Raw genomic sequence first — 21943 nt, forward strand, 5'->3', positions numbered from 1 at the left:
TTTCAAGTTTAGTATCTTCAGCTAACAAAAATGGTTGTTCAACATGTACAATGTATTCTACTAATTCTTAACTCATTTTTTCTTAAGAATATTTAAAAATACCCCCCCCCCAATTTGTGTTTGTATTATTTCTCTCCCTTCTTCTTCTTCTTCTTCTTTTCATGGGTGAGCAAATGTTTGCCAAATTGCCAATACCACCCTTACTACAATAGCTAAAATTTTTTCTACATTTTTGGCAAACAATTCTTTTTCCCTTTCACTAAACCTTCTCTACTTTAAATATTTCCCAAATCAGGTTAATAAACTTAATGACATTCTTTTTTCTTTCCCCTAGTATCAACACTAGGGATGAAAGTTTCGTCAATATCAATAGCTTTCATATCGGTGCTAATACTACCATGCTGCGACTAAATATCGTCAACATTAAGAATGGCAAAGGGGCGGGGATGGGGAGCCTCTCTCCATCCTCGTCCCTGCGAAAATCCCCATCCCCATCCCTGTCCCCATCCCCGCATGGATCCCATTCCTCGTAATTTTTTATAATGTTAACCAATTTGCTTTTGTTTTTTATTTTATTTAAAAAATAAAAATGAAATAATTCAAATTTATAATCCTATTATAAAATATTTAACCATATTTTTAAAATATTAATATAGATGTATGTGTACATATATACTTATATAACATATGCATACATACTATATATTAGTGAGGATCCCATGGGGCGAGGATCAGGGTCCCCGTAATGGTTGAAACCTTTCAACTCCAAAATTCAAGCCTCCCAAATTGTTAACTTGAGATGCAGTTGAACAAGCCATCTTTTGTTGAAACTTTAATAAAATTGAAAATTGAAAAATAAAAAAATCTATAAAAGATTGAGAGATTGAGACCTAGAGGAGATTAAATGAATTGTTGAATTGGTGTAATGAGAATGATAAAGGATATGGCTACTTATAAGAATTGAAAATCATTCATTTACCCAAAATACGCTAAAAACTAATCATATTTTAGTTGCTAGGTGGGGTATTTTAATTATTGTAAAGTTGATTACTTTACCCAAAATGCCCCTAAATTAGTTAGGGGGCATGTGTCCTGCTTTCTCCACCCCCCAAAAACCAAAATACATAAATATCCTATATATAGCTATTTATAACTGTTGGAGGGTGTTTCCATTAAAAAAAACCCCCAAAAGTTGAAATTAACTGTTAGGGAACCCCCCCAACGGCTAGTTCATCAAGCGAGCCAAGTGTGGCCCACTACAAACTTGTGGGTCATGGGCAGCATGGCACGCATTGTGCTGTGCCAACCCATGGACCTAGACCCCTAGGCCCAATATCGCCCAGGCCATCATGTCAGGCCTGACATGGCTTGCGTGCTGTCGTACTGTGCCATGCCGGACCACGGGTAGCACGACCGATTTGCACCTCTGGGTAGAGTAAGTCAATTAGCTAAACCGAAGTACTATAAGAAATTTGCCGTTCAAATAATTAGTTCTCGTTACATTTTTGCACTGGTATTTTCACATCAATCAAAAGCTAACCAGAATTTTATGTCATCGCAATTATATACAAGAGAGGCTAACTTTACAATAAGACTAGTAACCCTCATTTTTTCTCTTCGTATACCCATGAAAGAATGGCAACCTATTTCTGGCCCAATAATCAAAATGGAAAGAACCGTAAAGAAAAGAATAAAAAGAAAATACAAAGACGGTACCATGAAATTAGTTAATTAGATGAAAAAACTTTTCCTTGTTACCCATCCCAGCTTTCTTCCAAAGTCAGTAAGATGAATAACCTCCTCTCTGGCTTTGTTTAGGATCCAAGCCCTCATTTTCGTATCTTTCAAGTATTATGTTACAGTTGTTCATCGTGCGTGCATCGAGGAGGCTGTGATTCCATAATTTAATCATAAACAACCTCCAACACCTGCTTAAACCGTAAGGACATTAACACAAGTAGTTCATAGAAACCATTCAAATTTCGAAGATAAAGTACTAAACAAGCAACAGATCAGGATATTACAACTTACTAAGTCCTAGAAGAGGGATGATGTGTAAAAAATTGTATGCAAATAATTAACTCACCACCATACCAACCAGTGTTTTGTTGCACAGTACTTGAAATGTTGACATGGTCAAACTTACCCCTATTACATGTGTTAGCACCATTTTCAATTTTTAATAGTTTGATTTTTCATATTTTTATTTGAGAAGTTGAACAGTTGAACTGAAGACCGTAACCCAGTCACCAAAATGGTTGTCTGATCAGAGTCTAACAATATTGATATAAACACAATTCAAAAAATTAGATGGGTCCTCCATATTACCAGTTCATTCTCTTACACCTACGCAAGTTCGATGTCCTGGCAATACTGCTTTTGTATAGACACAGCACATCAAGTAAAGAACTAATAATTTAAAATACAAGAACAATTACAGTATGAAGGACCTGAACAAGTTTTTTTTTGAACGATAGAACCTGAAGTTTTTTTTTTTTTTCTGAAGATAAATAAAGAAAAAAAGTTATTGCTAAAATAAAAGTTTACAGCTTAAGAATGATGATAAGAGGTCACCCCCAAACCAAGAGAAACAATAAAACAACATAGCGAACTTTAAAGCAAAAAATACAACAAAAACCCAGGATTTTAGGAATTCAATGAACACCAGAAATCTGCCCCAAGTCTTCTTTCTTTAATCCTTGAAATTCTGGCAGAATCAACGCCCAACCAATCACTGATGAGCTGATCCGAGCCACCACCTCTTTGAATCTTTTCTTCTTATTCTCGAATATTCTTCTATTTCTTTCCCTCCAAACTTCCCAGCATACCACAAATGGAATGCAACTCCACATGACCATAGAACCACCCAGAATTCTTGGCCAACAGCCAAAGATTTCAAACTGATCTGAAATTGACTACATATCCACTTTAAACAGCTTGAAGTAGGACCATATTGGGGAAATGAAGCTGCATAGGCATAACAAATGCATAATGTTTTCCTCTCAAGACAAGAAAAGAGCACATCTGCTTGGGGGCAGTGGTTTCCCCCACACTCCCTGAATTGGATTCCACCATATTTCTGATCAGAATAGAGTACATTGACTTGACTGTAAATTTTCCATCATTGCATTCCTTCCACCATCTGATGTCACCAGCTGACGGATTAATTTCCAGAGATTGCAATCTTGACAGCAGATCCAATCATTCCTCAACTGGTAGAACAAATGCATAAAGTTTTCCTCTCCAGACAAGAAAAGAGCACATCTGCTTGGACATTGAAATCATTAACCATTTAGGATGTCCTGAGGCAGTATGCACCCCCTGGCTATTAGCCAGTCAAAGGCTTCCACCCTTGGGGGCAGTGGTTTCCCCCACACTCCCTGAATTGGATAGGCTTCCACCATATTTCTGATCAGAATAGAGTACATTGACTTGACTGTAAATTTTCCATCATTGCATTCCTTCCACCATCTGATGTCACCAGCTGACAGATTAATTACCAGAGATTGCAATCTTGACAGCAGATCCAATCATTCCTCAATTTCCCACTCGAGGAGAGGCCTTCTAAAGTTTGGAGTCCAAACCACAGAACCAGTTGAGACTTCATAACATTCAGAAATAGGCACTCCTTTCCAACCCAACCTGTACAACCTTGGACAAATCTCACAGAACTTCCCAATTCCAGACCAATCATCCTCCCAAAACCTAATGCTAGACCCACTCCCCACCCTCCAAGTTATAGCATGAGTGAACAAATTATAACATGATTAACTTCAAGATACAAGTTGAGATGACTAAACTTTCTTTTCCATTTGAACCAATTATACATGTAAAATTTACTCAAAAAAAAAATCTCAAAGGGAACTCATATCTTTGGAAGAAAATGCTCAACAAGGCAACAACAACCATACAACTATGATGTTCACCAGCCTGTACTAAAGTGACCATACAAGCAGCCATAATTAGCTTACACGTGCTTTCCAGGTGTTGGACACAGGTTGCTGCCTCTACTGACTACATTTCCACATGAATGCAAAGTGCATGTCTAGAATCTAAGATCAAGTCTAGTTCATCAATACCAAATGAACATTTTCCATTAATAAGATATTTTTTGATGAATGATTTTCCATCAATAAGATTGAATATACATATCAGCACAAAATTTTGGAACTAGGTCTAGCAAGTACTTTACTGCTTTATATGCAAAATTTTTGCATAAAAATAGGCAAGAGATGCACTACCAGATAAGATTAGGGGTTCGGACAAGGTCCTTCCCATGCAATCTCGAGAACGCCTCACAAGCCCATGGAATATGACCATCTGCCAGCACTCTGCCACCACAAACCAATAGCTTTTTCAGGAAATATAAAAGAAAATGAAGATAAATAATCACCAACCACATTGTGGAGCAATGTAATTAAAAGCAAAATATGAGTCTACAACTCAAGATTTTTAACACAGTAAATCACCCTTTATTACTTCTTGCATGTGTTAGAAGGTTGTATATTGAAAAAAAAAAAAAAAAGAAAACACCGGATACATCAAATTATAACAATTATCTAGTGTGATATAGAGGCATTTAGGTCAGTACAGGCTTGAAATTGCAGGTGGTTCATCTCACAGCCAAGAGTAGGCCACCTTCCATGTCATCTTTGTTGATAGGATTGTGTATTTTAGTATTATTTTATGTTTTCTTTGTTCTGGTACCATGACTGGTGGGCCTCATTGTATTGCAATAGGATGTATATACGTTAACTTGTTATATTCCTGCTAATGAGGGGCATTGTTGTAATTATACATAGTTTTGTCCTATTCAATGAGACTTGATCTTTGGGGTTGGGGGGCATTCTATTACACCCTCCCAAACACTTGTTCTTCTTCTTAGTTGCATACTATGAACCCAGGCCAAGTGCTTTCTCCGTGATGTAATTAAAGGGTAGTGTTCATTCAAGAGCTTCCAATGAGGGTTTAAAGTTTTATTTCGAAGGAGAAATCATTGAAGGTATTTTTGAGAAGATTTTTACTTGGTTTTGGGATTTTATCCGAATTTTTAAGGGAAGGAATTTTGGGTTTTCATATGTTCTTGAGATTGTAAACATACAGGGTCAAATTTGTTTGTCCCTGTATATCTCTTGACCCAGTTGAAGTTTGGGCTTGGGATTCAAGATTCCCAGCTTTTTATTTTTTTTGTGATATACCACATCTTCTCGGTTACTATTTTATGGTAGAAGTTCCCTCTAGTTCAGGTCTTGAAGTTTTCTTGCTGGAAGAACTATAATAGCGTTGGATAAGTTATATAGGTTTGATGGTTCTAACTACAATTTGTGACATTTCCAGTTCCGATATTTTGTGAAGGGAAAATGCCCCTGAATGGTACAAAGGTTAAGCTGGTTGATAAATCTGCCAAGGGAATGGAAGAATGGGAAGTCAAAAATGCCAAAATTATATCATAGTTGCTAAGGCTCAGTTTGGAAGGAGTACAAATACAAATATGTAAAGTACAAAACCTAGAATTTTAGATTGTTTTGTACGTATTTGCACTGTACATACTTGTATTTGTACTCTTCCCAAACTAAGCCTAAGGGAAGAAATTCGTATGCAAATACAAGGTTTTGCATTGCACATATTTGTATTCACACTCTTCCCAAAATGAGCTTAGCTGTGTTTGATCGCTGTGAAATTTTATTTGCACTAGTACAAATGCATGGGAGTGCAAATGTAAAAAAATGCAAATTCTTGTTTAATTTTGTTTTGGATTTTACTTTATTCTGCTTCATGTCTTAATTTACTTCATTTGTACTGCAATCAAACACAGCCTAAGGTAAGAAATTTGAAACAAAAATTGATCAAAATTTACACTCAAATCATTTGCACTGTCATGGTTTTGCATTAGTACAAATTTATTTGCATTGCAACCAAACACAGCCTAAGGGAAGAAATTCAAACTTAAAGCAAGACAAAACCTGATGTAGCTCTTGTAGCACAATCCTTTAAGGGTAAAGGAGTAGGTGGTAGGGATTTTTCTTCTGTATAATATCATGAATGCAAGGAATATGGCCACATTGCATTCTGTTGGAGTCGGCTAAATACAGGGGTAGTTTGGTCATTTCGTTTTATATTAAGAGTGTGGTGTAATGTCTTTTATATTCTGGTTTAGGTACCATGTCCCATTCTTAATTAGGGGCATAAGTATCTTTGTGGTTTTTATTCAGGAACATATAAATAATACCTGGCCGACTAGAGAACCCTTTTTTATCTAGTTCGAACCAGATTTCTCTTCTTCTTCTTCTTCTTAAAGTACCCCTTTGACTAGAATACTGCAATTTTTGAATTTATTCCTCTCTAATTGTGAGGGCACAAAATGTAATTTGAACTACTAGATTTCTCCTCATTCAATTCCTTTTCATCAAGCCCTAAGTTTTAGGAAATTGATTTACTCTACTACTACTATATAGAAATTGCCTTAAATTACCCCCAAGTTTTCTGACAATCTATACTGCTATTAAAAGTGTGAATGAGAGTGTAACTTTTGTTTGACTGAAATGCCCCAATTTTTTAATTTGGTCCCTCTCTAATTGTAATGACAAATGTAATTTGAACCACCACTTTTCTCCTCATTCAAATCCCTCTCATTAAATCTTATTTTAAGGTATTAATTTCCGTTAACATTCATTGAATCCTATTCTTGACTAAAATACCCTACTTTTGAATTTGGTCTATCTTTAATTGTGAGGACACAAAATGTAATTCGAACTATTACATTTAGGGTATTAATTCCCATTCTTTTATTGAATCCTATATTAATTAATCATCTTAAAGAAAATAATTGACAAAAAATAATTGTTTTTATTGATGATAGAAATAAAACATAAATTTAAAACCAACCTATAATTGTAGTTGTTTTCCTATTTGGTGGCAAGTCAACAATTCAACCTTTTGGATCAAATGTGTCATTTGATGTCATAAACTCATAATTAAATAATAATACAAATTAAAAAAAAAAGATAAAAATACACAAAAGTATAAAAAGAAAAAAAATAGTACAAAACATTTGGGCAGCAGACACATATCTAATATCGTATATTCATCATATTAAACAAAATGAGTGTGACAAATAAGAATAATTTTTATAGTGATAGAAATATAAAAAACGTAGAAAATTTTGGAAATATATTATTTACTATCATCATCTTCATCATCAAAAATTGCCATGTCCAAAGCACGTGCACACTTGCTAGTAGTCTAGAAAGGTGTAATAATTTTCTTTAATAATTCACAAAATATTAGTGCATATTTTCATATATTTCACAATATTTCCACAATGTCTATACTTTTTACAATATTTTCATCTAACATTTTCAGCATTTCAACATATGTCTTGTATTTGGGTGACTGGTATTTCTATTGTATAGACATTTTAAACCTTGTATGAAATAGTTCATAGTGATGTATGGGGGCTTGCACTTGTCTTGTCTCAAATGGGATTTAAATATTTTGTATTGTTCATTGATGATTATACTCATTTTACACGGATCTATTTTTTGAGAAAGAAATGTGAAGATCTTCCTTTAAAATTTTCCGTGCTATAGTCAAGACCCAATTTTCTACTAAAATCAAAATTCTTAATTTAGATTTAGGGTGAGAGTACATGGATAGTTAATTTCAAGGATACTACACTCGTATGATATTCTATCCCAACATGCATGTCCTGGCACAGACCACAACAAAACAGTGTAGCAATGAGGATGAATCATCAACTCCTTAAAATGATTGAGACACTTCTTTAGGATTCTGGTGCTCCTGGGCTAATGCTGTAGCTACCTCAATATATCTTGTGTAAGTCATGCCCTTCTACTTTTTCCAACGTTTTTTTCATTTGAACAATTACATCATTGTCCTCTAGACTACTGAACTTTACATGTTTTTTGTTTTATTTGTTTTGTTTACCTTCCTCCACATGAGTACTAAATTGTCAACCCAATCTGCTAAGTGTTTTTCTAGGTTATAGTCCTAATCACAAGATTTCCCTTTGTTATGATCCAACTCCTCCAGTGGATGGCCTATCAATCAATCCACCATCAAAAAGTACATTGCCTCCTTCACCTCCTCCTTTGTGTTGTTCCTCTCGTATATTTCATCATCTGGTTGCTATGGGTTTCCTTCCACCCATAGTTCTTTTCTTTATTGTTGTTTGGGATACAGATATTCCCTGAAGTTATTGAGAAGCCCTTTTTGTTCCTTGTCAGAAGGAAGCCCTTTTTGTTTTGGTGTATATTCATGAAGACTTATTATAAATATAATTTTAGGTTTAATTTAAAGAAAAGCACAAAATTTCAAGTTCTCTTAACAAAGAAAGATTTACAAGGGACAATCTCACCAAAACATCTAATCAGCAATATTACAACACCTATAACATGACTTAGTGATGCCAATGAGATGGGCTTAGTGCGGGGCTGCCTCAAGCTGTACTTGATGCGGGCCAGGAAGGCAGGAACACTTGACCCTATGGGACTGGATCAAGGCAGCTTTACCACTTGACCCAACCCACTGACATCCCAAATGCAGTATTTTATGAAACTTACTTCGGACCAGCTATATAGAAAATGTATTTGCAACTCCGTGAATTATGTAGATAAACAAGATATGAAGACAAAGATAAGATCAACTTAGATAAGCAGACATTCCTTGCCAGGGCACCTCTAGTTGGGAACAAAGCGTATGTATTCCTTACTCAACAGGACACTGTGAATGGGGACAAAATGGTACAAATAGAAACTGGTGAAAATACTCGTGAAAATAACACATACTCCATGAACTTGTCAACATATTAAGCAAATGAGGAGATGCATGGATGACACAAAGAACAGAAAACAGTATCCCTAACTGATGAGCACACTTCCGAAACAATCACCACCTGCGCTTTCAGGTTCCTCCACCTGTTCTTTCGGTCTGATATGTTTAGATTTTAATGCCATGAGTAGGTGGAATTAAGAGGACTGGTGGGTTTTCCGGTATGCTTTATAGAAAGCATAATTTATACAGAGATTTTAACATTCTATAACTATATTTTTGTTTATAAGCAACAAAGGAGAGAATTTTATTGCAAAATAAAATGCCATAAACTATTCAAATTAGGACATCTAAAAACTAAAGAAAGGGAAAAAGCATTTTGCTAACCGCTTTATAACAAGAGCATGAGATTTTACAATTCACACCCTGGGCCTAGCATTCTCCCTACAAAATTGTCCCTAATAACTCCCATTCTGGCCAATTGATCAGCTAGACTCTTGTCTCTTGTGGGCATTCACCTGAAGAAGGTAATCAGGTTTTCAGCCAAGGCTCGCTTCTCTAACCAGAAAGACAAACCTGAGTGTCCATGGTACCTCCATTTCAATCTTTTTTTTCTTTTTGATTGCTGACCTCTTTCAATCTTTAATCATTAAGTTAATGACTGCTTGACAATTCCCTTCAATGATGAAATGCTTCTAGCCAGCTATTTTGGTCAGTTTTAAGCCTTGAATTAGAGCTAGAACTTCCACATTCAAGGAATTTGCATAAATGACTGGACCCAAGGAACTTAGAAGAATATATCTTCTGTGATGTCTAAGCTCATCCAGTATGGTCCATCCAAATTTAATTTTTTCTTATCTGCCTCCTACCATTTAGAAAGTAAATTTATAATATTAATAGATCCCTTACACACCAATAAAAGGGTTTAGTGCTTTCTTTATGGTATTCCCCAATAAAGATGACAAAACCCAAAGCAGTGATAATTGAATATTACCTTTGCTTCCTAACAAATGAGTTCCAAAGATGCATGATCTGCTTCTCATCCTTGGTTACATCCACAAAATCATCAAGCATCTGCAACATTAAGGCCTAATAATTAGTCTAACCAAATACAGTAGGATAATTAGCAGAGATGTCGGATGTATAAATCCAAATAGCCTAAACCATAATGCCTGATAAAAGTGAAGGATACCACCAAGAAAATATGTTGTAGGAAACCACTTACCCAAGGTTACTGAAATGCTCCCCCTTCCCCCTTCAAATGCTTATATCATGTATCTAGTATTTGGCTAAGTGACATTCCTCAATACCTATCCTGCTGAAGTTAGTTGAACTTCTAATATGCACGAGTGTTTGTAGTATAATGTGTTACTAACTACTATTTTTTAATCTAAGTTTTGATGCTATAATACGTTAACTAAAGTGTCCAGCACTATCCAGTTTTGTGTTGAGTACATATCATGTCCAACACAGTTATGCTAGGCCATTTACAGGAGCCAGGGTGTCAGACCCCAGGGATGCAACAATGCAATCATGCCAAGATTGGCCCGTTTGTAATTTTCTGGAACAATTCTCAGGAAACAAAACAAGGGTCAATTCTTGGTGCAATGGCGTTATCTCAGGCTGACAAGTATGAGGTCTGAGAGCAGCCATTTTGTTCAAAAAACCATCCCTCCTAAGGTCCCAGATAGCCATGACCAACATTGGGTAATGGTCCTATGGAAGGAAACACAGCACCAAACTCTTGATAGTAAAGTGTTCCTCATGGACAGATTAAGGAGAAAGTAAAGGTGACAAGAGTTCCAATTTTATATCATGTTAGAAGGAATTTCAAGGGGTGAGGTTAACCAATTTGTGTTAGAAATGGATGCGATTTGCGCAAGTCTTCCTAAGCTGTTCTAAAAATCATGTTAAGCCAAGAGGGATCTTCTATAGCTCCTTATGTATACATAGTTACAGACTACCACAGACATGGGGTTTGCCCCTTACAGTTCATCCAAACAATAGAGTTAACTACCAAAACAAAATGAAAGAAACAAGAAAGAGAAGAAAAAACAAATTATACCCTTCGATCTTCAAAATCTGCAATGTCATCATCAACTTCATCCTCACTATCCTGATCTGATAGTACCTGCTCCAATGCCATTGGCTTCAACCACAAACAAAGAGTTCCAGCTTCAAAATGAGTTTGCACACACATTCAGATCAACCATGTATTTTAGTCTAATGCTAATGAAGAAAATGGGTATTTCTGTAACATGTTAATCTAGTGGAACCTTCCTACAAGCTAGTATTAAGTTCTTGTTGGATATAAGTGAGGAAACTTTAATAGTAGTTCAACCACTTGCACAAATTCTTATTCGCAGTAAAAGAATAACTGTGTATTTCACACTATCAATTCACCCAGGAAACCCAGTAAGCCAGAAAAGAAGAAAAAAGAAAAACCCAAATGATGCCATCATCCAATTTAATAAGGGAGACCGCTGAATGGTTGATTTCATTTATCAACAGATTCAAATCACTTGTCTTATTTTATTTAACATAAATACCCTTACTTAACATTAGGATATATTCTAACAGTTTCAATTTTATATTTGTAAAACATAGACTAGATATACTAAATATTACATTATCATATCCCTTATTGCACATTTTAATCTAAGTTAACTAAATAAACTTGTATATGGCATTGAAACATCATCTTAAACTTTAAACGTTTCACTTTTTTGGGTCAACTAGCAAGTACCAAGTACCTAGGCACCAATTGCTGGCTGTACTACCTAGGGAGGCAAAAACAACTAGTGATTGCCTAACCACATTGATGAAACTGGTCTAACCACAACAAGAAAATGCTAGATGATGACACACGAGGCAAACAAAAAAACTCAACAATTGAAAAGAAAACTAAGAAGAACAACAAAGAAAAATCATTGTTTATCTGGAGAAAGAGTCACCTATCACCTGAGCTCTGTGAGAATGAAAGAATTGCCGCTTCTGCAGGAGTGCATGACTGATAGAAAAAGAACATGGTCAGTTGAAATGGCTAATCAAAATTGCAGAAGCAATTTTTGATAAAACAAAAAAATTTCAATAAACTCCTATTTGTCCAATTAAGGAAAAATTCTATCTGTCCAACATAGTTTTTGAGGCGTCAAGGCGAGGCTAGGTGACAATGGGGGCACCTTGTCGCCTAGTTGCCCAGGCAATGGATTTTTTTATGTTAAAAACATAGATCCTAGGGTCCTAGGTACCATAGCCATATTTCCTTAATTTTCAAAAGAAAAGTATAAAGTTCATATTAAAGTATAGAAAATCAACATGTTCATGAGAAGAAAAAGAAGGAAAATAAAACTCAAAAAATATAGGGGCTGAACCCTTATTTTTGTTATAGGAAAAGAAGAAAAGAAAAAATATTGGTAGTAGTAGTAGTAGTAGAAGAAGAAGTAGAATAATATATGGAAGAAGAAAATGTGCTGATTAAATGAAATTTTAAGTTCTTCCTTACTTATTGGGGTTCAGGTTTTGAAGTCTTTGAGGGTTCAATACAACATTTGGCAATGTTTGTGTTGATTAAACCCTAATAAATAAGAAAATAATAAAAGGAAATTAGTATATTATATAAACACACAAAATGATTATTTTAGTTTAATAATGTCTATTTTATAATTATAATCTTAAAAAAGAATGAACAAAAAAGTATTTTATAATAGAAAGTAAAAAAGTGCTTGGCGATTAGGCGAGGCGAGCCACAAAGGGTGCCTTGTCGCCTAGGCGTCGCCTTGACAACTATGCTGTCCAATCAGAGTACTATATTTAAAGTCAGTGCTAGTTTTAGCAGTGCGGAAGCTAATTGATGTTGCACTTGACAGCACAACTAAGATATGCAATGGTGAGCTATGATATTGTGGATACTCAATGGAGTATTATAGTGTAGCAGTATGACAATTTTGTGTCCTTAGAAACACAAATATAGATTAATGAACTTACTTTCTAGGGTCAGATCTTTCAGCAGACAACTTCCTTGTCTTTGCAAATTGCAGCACGAGTGGGGGTGCAGTATTGCTTCCAGATACCGGTTGACTACATTCCAAGCCTGCAGAAGAGTGAGCTGTAGCAGTAACACCTGTAACATTAGGGCTGGATGCAACACATTCTATGTGTTCTGCGGAACAAGGATCCTCAAGACCATTGCTTTCTGTTTTATGGCTTTCATTGTGGAATCCATTTATGAACGCCTTGGAAGCATTTTCCCCTTCTTTACTGGAATGCACACCTGAGTGATGAATTTATTTTTTCAGTACATTCCGATAGATAAACACTACAGTAAGGAAAATTATCAGGCTCAAAGGATAGGAACAAGCATGCCAGTTGTTCAAGAAGCTCATGTGGCAAATCATTTGAGGCCAGGACTCAATCAGATATAGTTTCTAGTAGAAAACCTTTCAAAATCAAAACTTGATCTCATCAAGTTAACTTAACCATCCTATTTATTCAAATGGATCTTTGAAAAGATATTTGTGATTACTGAGTTTGGATGATAAAAGAGTAAATCTTGGCCACATAACATGGGCCAAAAATTAATATTGACCACACAAAATCCAACTGGGATGAACCAAATGATCCCAAACAGCCACAGCCCAGAGATGTACAACATGGAAAGGTTGAGAACATATAACTCTTCCCCTTATGCCATGAATAAGTAAGAAAGAAATCATTCAAGTAGTAGTGTACACATACATATTGCAGGTTACCAACCATTCTCAGGTTTTTGACAGGAAATTTGATTGGAAGGCTCAGCAATTGTTGAATTCTCTGCAACAGGCATGCAAGAAATTGTACAAGCAACCTTTTCTGAAAGTCCTCCAGAAGGACCTCCAGTCACTTCAGGTGAGTCCAACTTCATGACTTGTGGATGTACATGCATTGCATTTTGAACTACACTATTTGATCTCTTACGTCTCCGTGGCTTTGAACTGCAAAACAAATGAGTCTGCTCTTTTCAATTCTCTATGTTTTTCTTAGAGACCTACATAGGTATTTACTGAAAGCAATGAATGATTGGAAAAAACAGCGACAGATCTAGAAATTACCAGAAGAAAAATGTTTGTAATCTTGGATCAATACCATCAGCAACAATCTAAAAGAAAGAAATGAGAAGAAAATAAACATGTTGATGGAAGGATTTTAAAAAATCATTATGTAAATACAATAGCTTTCAGGCCTACATCACTTAGCAGATTGCTAATAGCTAGACTGCATGAATGCAATTTGAGTATATGTCTGGATGATCAAACATATTATACGACACAGAGAGAAGCATGTCAGGGTGTGTTAGATATTTTCTCTTAAAATATGAAAATTCTCAAATGTCTATCAAACTGTAAATCCACAGGAGCAATTTACATAGATAAAGTAACTAAAACATGATGTTCAGTAAACAATCAGGATTTTTTTTACCATAAATGACCTCAATCAGAACTGAAGGATTGGGTATGTGATTGATCTCAATCTATTATTGACATATTTTAACTTGGTCTAGGTAAATGCTTTAATGTAACAATAATTGTGCAATGGAAAGAACTAAAAATAGAATGACTTGGTCTAACATCCTACAAAGTTAAAGGGTTGTAGGAGAATTAACCACAAAAACACCTGCTAAATTGCAATAAAAATTTTAATAAAAAAGAAAAGCCTCACAAAAGAATTTCTCTAGTAAAAAAACAATTTCTTGCCTCAGATCCCCGAATATCAGTTTTTACAGAGACATTCACTGCCTGATATTCTTCAGTTACCTGTAAAATAATTACACTTGATTAATTTACATTATCTACAAGAACATGATGATCGGAAATTAACTGGATATTCCTGAAGTTCTTTACCAACCCAAAACTCAAAGTTGAACAGGTCATGTGATGAACACAAGTGACACCTGAGACCCTACAAAGCAAAATGAAGTTTTCTCTAATGTCAACAAGCATCAAATCCCCACAAGCCTAGAATCAGTATTTTACTCAGAAAATGAAATAAGAAAGTAGGCAAAGACATCAGAATTATACTGAACCTTAAAGCTTGCACATGGTACCAAGCAAAATGTACAGGAGAAATCTTCAGTAACTGCAACAGATAGAAAATACCAGGTCGGTAGCTCAAAAAGTTCCATATTACACTATGCAGAGATTAAAAATAAAATTATAATCTAGTATAATAAGTTCAAGATGGTAATAGGAAAAAAGAGAGGAGAAGATAAAGATAAAATGGCGAGGACAGCTACAATTAAATGAAGACAAATATAAATTGATTTTCATGATAGAAAAACCACAACCATAATTTGCCCAACAACTTCATATAGTGAGCATACATGAAGATATTCCTAGTCCTACATTTTCTTTTTTCTTTTTTAAGAGAAGGTAACATATGCATTTCATTAAGTCTCTAGTCCCAGACTACAAGGCTACAATGTACTACTATTTCAGACAGAATGAGCTCTGAGAATGATGTATAAAAGGTACAAAATTTATCACTTATAATGTCCCAGATAGCATACAAATATAGATGCTGACACAGAAAACATTATGCAACTCTGATTGCTTGAACTCCAAGATTGATAAGCAAATCATATCCTATCTGATATGATAATGCCATGCTTTTACATTTCTTTTTTTTTTTTTTTTTAACTACCTACCTTATCTAATACTTGTATCAAATTATTTAGAGTAAAATTTGTTAAGTAGGTCATTTACATAATTTTGTTGATAAAGGAATAAAAAAGTAAGCTCTTAGTAGGTAAGAGAACAATTGAGATGAATCAAGGTATTGAGGTATGATAGGTGACCCATCTGGTTGGACATCTTGTTCCTATTGAATCCATGCAAAAATTTGATTCAAAACAACTATATTAAGACTGAATTAAGATAGATTAACAATAACCATGAGCATAGAAGAAGTCTTTAACTTACAGAGATAAGACAGTAAACCACACTAGGAACTTGAATGTTTTGAGACAAAAAAGGTAAAACACTTTGGTTTATAACAGTAGAAATCTGCTGAATTAAAAAATATGAAAGAAAGTAGCTTCTTCAAGAGAGAAGGAGAAGAAGTGAAGAAGAGAAGTTGAAAGAAAAGAGAACTGTCATCTGGCCGCCCCCTTCACTTATTATTTATACCAAAATAATAGAACAGTACAAAGACAACTATGCCCTTATAGGGCGGCAAAACATAAAACAGCATATATAACACTCAAAAAACATAATCAAATTTGGACTCACATAACTACTGTGGTCCCCACCTCCTATCTAATGACTAACATAAAACATCTACTAAGAAAAACATCTTAAAACAAATTAATCTTCAACACTCCCCCTCAAGTTGGGAGTAAATGTCACACATTCCCAACTTGCACAGATCATGTTCAAGTTTATTCATTGCCACCCCTTTAGTGAGAACATCAGCCAGCTGCAACTCTGAAGAGACATAAGGCAAACAAACTTCTCCGGTTGTTACCCTTTCTCTTATAAAGTGTCTATCAATTTCAATGTGTTTTGTCCTATTATACTTCACTGTGAATACCCATCGACATCCGACTGTCTCCTTGTCTAGGGGGAGATCAACTATTTCCCAAGTTTGGTTTTTGACCAAAGCATCCATCTCATCTTGCATGGTTGTTTTCCACTCAGGTTTGGAGAGAGCCTTAGTAACATTCTTGGGTATAGACACAGAATCCAGGGAAGAAAGAAAAGCACGGTAGGAGGGTGATAAGGCACTGTAGGAAAGATGGTGTGAAATGCAGTGGGTTGTACACTTTCTCTTCCCCTTACGAAGTGCAATGGGAAGATCAAGGTCAGTGGGATCAACTGCAACAATGGTGTTAAGGACAGAAACATTATCATTAGAAAACATAACAGGCTCAAGAGGAATACCTGTAACTATATCTGCCGAATCTGGATTTTATGAAGGACTGACAGAGAGTGGTGTGGGTCGAGGATGTGTGGAGTCAGCCATCATCTGTCGGCGCTGATATTGTTATGAGGCTGCCCGTAGTGGCTCAAGTAATGAAACTGGAGGTGCAGGTGCTGGCTGAACTAATTGAGGCACCACAGAAACTCTCCCCCTAAGGAGAACCACTCAAGAAGAAGAATGTGGATTCAAAAGAGGTAACATCCATAGTGACAAATCTGCTCCTCGACACTGGGTCATAACAGCAATACCCTTTTGGTTCTGAGCATACCCAAGAAAAACACATTTCCTGACCAAGGATCTAATTTCTTGTGATGAGGGCCAAGAATGTGAACAAAAGAAACACAGCCAAAAACCCTCAGAGGTATATGAAATATCTCTTCATCTGGAAAAATGAGGCTAAATGGCATCGTAAACCCCAAAGGTTGTAATAAGTTGTACAGTTTGCAGCTCAATTAGGAGTGGACCAGCTAATAGTTGAAGGTAACTCAAAGGTTGTAATAAGCTGGTTGCAAGACCCAGAGTCAGTATGTTGGTGCTTCATGAATGAAATTAAAAAGTTTAAGGCGCTGACAAGAAACATGGACCTAAGAATACAATGGGTGGGGAGATCAGCAAATGCTATGGCGGACTGTCTAGCCAAGCAAGGGGCAGCGAGGGAAGCTTTGTATTGGGCACAATTGTAACTTATTTCTTTTATTTTCTTCTTTAGTGGAGAGATCGCAGCTCGCGCCTCTCCAAGAGCTGCTTGTATGTGCTAACTTTTCCAAATCAATAAAAAGTTCATTTGTATATCAAAATAAATAAATAACAACTAAACAAAGTGATAGAAAGCTCATCCAACCCAAACTGCCAAACAACACAATGAAGTCATCAAAGTTGCAAAAGCTGAATCACCAATAGTTTAGATATTGAATTAGATTTTTCATCTTACCAGTAGTAGAAGTAAGCATTTCGATAAAATTCTCAAACAATGCTTTAAAGGGTGGAGGCATGACTTGGCGGTATATTAATCAGGACAAGAAAGAAAACTAACACAAATAGAGAAACAGAGATAAAGAAAAGAGGAGAACAGAAGCAGTTTAATGCAAAGGAGAACTGAAAAAAATAAAAATAAAAAGAGCCACTGCTTTTACTTCGTCAAGTTATAGTATACGCCAATAATTACAAGTAAAAAACTATTCTACCCTACAGGGCCATCACAAATAAAGTCATTACCAAATGTTGGTCCCAGCAATCCTGAGTCTTGAGAGAGCTGGACTAGATACAAACCTAACCTTTGGCATTTTTCAGCATGAGGGGGCCACTGACATACACAAACCGATGTTCTCATGCTTTTCAACCCAAGATTTACCGTTACACCAAGCAATGGCCCCTATCCTAAAAGACAAACATCCTCACAACAATAATAACTAAAACTAAATTATCCTCAACTTTGCCCCCTCAGGTTCAAACTGAGAATAGATATTGATTTTAGGGCTCCAACTTGGGCAGGCTTGGGTTGAGGCAAATGCTAATAAATGAATGGGCCCAGACCGAGGGCCCAAGCCCAATGATGTGTAAATTCTTCAAGTCAGTACCTGACTTGCATCCCTAATTGATTGAACCCAGCTTGCTAGGATTAGTTTCAAGCTTCAACTTAGCAACACTGTTGATGAAAGCATCAGCTAACTATTGATTTGACTTCTGACTTCACTAATGGAAAGCAAACCTCTCCAAAACCAAAAGTAAATCTCTTCTTTGATAAAATGTTAATCAATTTCAAAAAAGTTTGGTCCCATTATGTTGTTCTGGATTATAAGCAATATTAGTAGCCACTTCGTTAATAGTACAACTTCATGAAAGCTTATAAAGTTATTCCCAACTTCAGAAAACCTTTAGGGTTTATCTTTTGTATTTTTTTGGTTTTATGAATGAATACAAATGCCATAACTTGATTTATAGTTTTCAAGGCACCGAGGTGAGGCTAGGTGACAGGGGGTAACCTATTTACCTAGTCACCTAGGCGGCAGATTGTTTTTTAAGTGAAGAAAAAACATGAATCCTAGGGTAATCCCTAGATTCCATAGCAACCAGTAGCCATCTTTCACTAGTAATTACTAATTATCTATGATATTTATAAAAAAGTATAAACTTCACATTAAAACATACAAAAATCAACATATTCACGAGGAAAAAAACAAGAGAAGAAGAATGTGTTGATTGGACAAATTTTTAAGTTCTTCCTTGTTTATTGGTTCAGGTTTTGAACTCTCCAAGGGTTCAAGACAGCATAAACCAATATGTATTTTTTCTTAAAAGTTATAACCTTAAAAATAAATAATTTAGAACCAACATGTAGTTTTGAACTCTCCATGGGTGCCTTGTTGTCCAGGTGTTTCCTTGACAACTATGGTGGCTTGGTTGGATTTTACTTTTATAATCCACACTTGATATTGCTACCATAAACTGCTTCTTGCTCCACAACACAAGACCCCAACTAATGTTATAAACCCATACCAGAGGTTCAACTGCTTTTCTCTCTAGTCAATGTGTTAACAGTCCAACAATCCAGGTCAACAAGATGTCATTATTATAAAAAAATATCAAAAAGCATGAAATAAGACAAAAGACCAAAATCCTATCGAATCGGTTTGACAGGTCATTGACTAACTAAATGATTTTTTGTAATATATCAGGTTAGAGCTTGACTCGAGCCAAGATTGTGACCAGGCATGGTTCTTTATACAATGCACTTCTTTTTAAGTTTCTTTTTTTTTTAATTCATTTTTATAAATATTTTTTATATTATTTAATAAATAAAATAAATAGGTTCCTGAAATCAGAACCTTGCCGATGTGATATGATGCGCCCGATATGGGGCATATCGTATCAATATTTTGAAACTTATGACCAGGTCACCAGTCTAACCAGTTAAGTCAACAACAGATTGAAGGCATTGATCCCAACAATAAAAATACAGTACCTTGATGTTAGATCTCCTATTTCCAACAAATCACAGCCAATCCAAAACAGTGTAATACTCTGCCTTTGATATTCATAACCAGCAAAAGGATGCCCTTTCTTGGAGTTTTCTTTGAGTAACATAGGATCCATTATGCAATTCCATTGTCAAGAACCCTTGATTGATACAACAGCCAGCCAACTAGCCTCTAAAACATATCCTTGGGAAGATGTGATTTGAATTGATGCTAGTATTCATTGGCTTCATTCCCAACTTCCCTAGAGGCAATAGCTTTTAGCAAATCAAGGACATGATTCTTTAGGGAAAATAAAAATCCTATTCTTGGAGTGAGCAACCTTAATACCTAAGAAGGATGGGTAAGTAATCTCAATAGCTTTCCAGAGACGGCTATGAATAACTATTGGAAAAACCAGATTCCCCACTTTTTTATGCCCCCTTCCTTTAGATAAAGGTATTACTTTCCATAAATCATTTAAGAACCGTTGACCAGTACTAAATGTTAAATAATACCACAAACTAGCATTAAAAATGTTAAAGGCTTAAAGCATTGTTACAAACACACGTATATGTACACATTATTGAAACCTCAAATTTGGCTGGATTGGAAGCAAGCTGTTAAGCTATTCCAACCCCACAGTTTATAAAACCCTTTCTTTTCAGATCAGCTATGTTGGCCTAATCCTACAGGTGGGATAAAATAATTTATATAAGAATGGGCCTAATCCTGCAGGCCCTAAATTAATTTAAAAGTAGGTTAGGCCTCAAATACAACTTAGTAAACATTTAATAGGCCTATGGTAAAGCCCATTTAAATGGTCAGCAGGCCATAAAAGAGTTAAGTTTGTGTCAACTAAAAAGGCCCACTCAGACTTATGAGGTGCCCCACTTCTTTAAGGGGATGCTACCTATCTCTTCACAAAGAACACCTTTTCCCTCCTTAAGCTACTCTTTAAATGGGGTTAACACATGACACCTTAAAGAAAAGGGGGTGGAAAATTATTTAACCACCTCCCTCCTCTATATAAACCCTCCCCTAGTAGGAGAGGGGCTTAATGCAAGTCCAAGCAACAAGATAGATAAAAACAGAGAGAGAGAGAGATATATATATATAGAGAGAGAGAGAGGTACATAGGAAGAAGGTAGGAGAGAAATCAAGTCTAAGTCTAAAGGCAGGAGAGAAGATTATCCTCCTCCACTCTTCACCATTTTATCCTTGCAACCTTCTCTACAAGGAGGGTTATGCTTCCCCTTTATTCTACTCTTGTAAGTCCATTAGTTTTCTTTTCTCCTCTCTGCATGAAGAAACTTAATTCTATGTAGGGGAGAAAACCATCTACAACCTTGTCCATGAAACATGGCTGATCATTAAGAAACACCAACAAAATCTTTACTCTAGGTAGGGGCTTAAATTTTTTTTTTTTTTGAAGAAAAAGTTAACTTTATTCAAAGAAAAGAAAAGGTACATGAAGAGATGTACACAGCAATTAAGTACTCAGAAAGTTACATAGGCAAAAAACCATCACTAAAAAGGAAATCCCTGTGGGCGCCAGATTTAGCTAGACTGTCGGCTTCAGAATTTAGCTCCCTCGGAATCCAGACTACATGAGCATTTAGAGAAGAGAGGATGTCTCTCGCTTCGGCCAGGTAGTGGGCTAAAGCCTGAGGCCACTGTCAGGGTTAGAAAGCCAGTTAATGGTGTTGGCTGAATCTCCTTTAATAGTAAGGTTTAGTAAGCCCATGTCTTTTGCAATCCTGATGCCGGTTAGAGCTGCCATGACTTCGGCGTTTGTTGAGGAGGCTATCCCAATCGGCCCACTAAAAGCTCATCTGATATTGCCATTTCTGTTTTGAACTACCCCTCCAATACCCGCAGCACCTGGGTTTCCAAATGCACTCCTATCAAAGTACAAGATCGTCTTCCCTTCCACTTCAGATCTGAAACTGCGGGAAGTGATGAGCTGTTTATGATTAGAGTGAAGAAAATTTATGGCGTTTCTTTGAAGGTCATCAAAAGTAACTCCTCTGAAGTAAATTGAGTTGGAGGTCCACAAGAAACATCTATAACAGATTATAGAAATCAGCTCCTCAGAGTTTTTTGTTCTTTTGGTAAACACCCGGCTGTTTCTCTCTTCCCAAATGCTCCAGAAGATAGCATGAGCAGCAGACAGCCATAAAGTTTTTCCTCTTTTGCTTAAACCTCTTCCGGACCATTGCCCTAAGCAACCAACCACATTT

The 21943-nt window shown here is 35.9% G+C and overlaps 1 protein-coding gene across 7 annotated transcripts in view; it reads right to left on the minus strand.

Moving 5' to 3' along the window:
* Positions 1-1471: 1471 nt before the first annotated feature.
* The window catches only part of LOC148848348 (polycomb group protein VERNALIZATION 2-like), a 49549-nt gene continuing 29077 nt past the window's right edge, over positions 1472-21943 (minus strand). For 6 of the 7 annotated variants that reach the window (XM_088952130.1, XM_088952129.1, XM_088952131.1 and 3 more), the window contains 11 exons: positions 14852-14904; positions 14674-14727; positions 14523-14582; positions 13881-13927; positions 13546-13763; positions 12778-13063; positions 11752-11800; positions 10856-10939; positions 9785-9864; positions 4242-4331; positions 1472-1928 (listed from right to left, as the gene is read on the minus strand). In XM_088952130.1, the coding sequence (XP_088808256.1) occupies positions 1781-1928; positions 4242-4331; positions 9785-9864; positions 10856-10939; positions 11752-11800; positions 12778-13063; positions 13546-13763; positions 13881-13927; positions 14523-14582; positions 14674-14727; positions 14852-14904 (1169 nt within the window). In that variant the 3' untranslated portion in view covers positions 1472-1780. Of the gene's footprint in view, positions 1929-4241; positions 4332-9784; positions 9865-10855; positions 10940-11751; positions 11801-12777; positions 13064-13545; positions 13764-13880; positions 13928-14522; positions 14583-14669; positions 14728-14851; positions 14905-21943 lie in introns of all 7 variants that reach the window. The other variant, XM_088952136.1, reaches the window with a different exon arrangement.

The sequence above is a fragment of the Nelumbo lutea genome, chromosome 6, assembly GCF_056320005.1.
Source record: "Nelumbo lutea isolate HS-2025 chromosome 6, American lotus-T2T, whole genome shotgun sequence".
NCBI classification, from domain to species: domain Eukaryota; kingdom Viridiplantae; phylum Streptophyta; class Magnoliopsida; order Proteales; family Nelumbonaceae; genus Nelumbo; species Nelumbo lutea.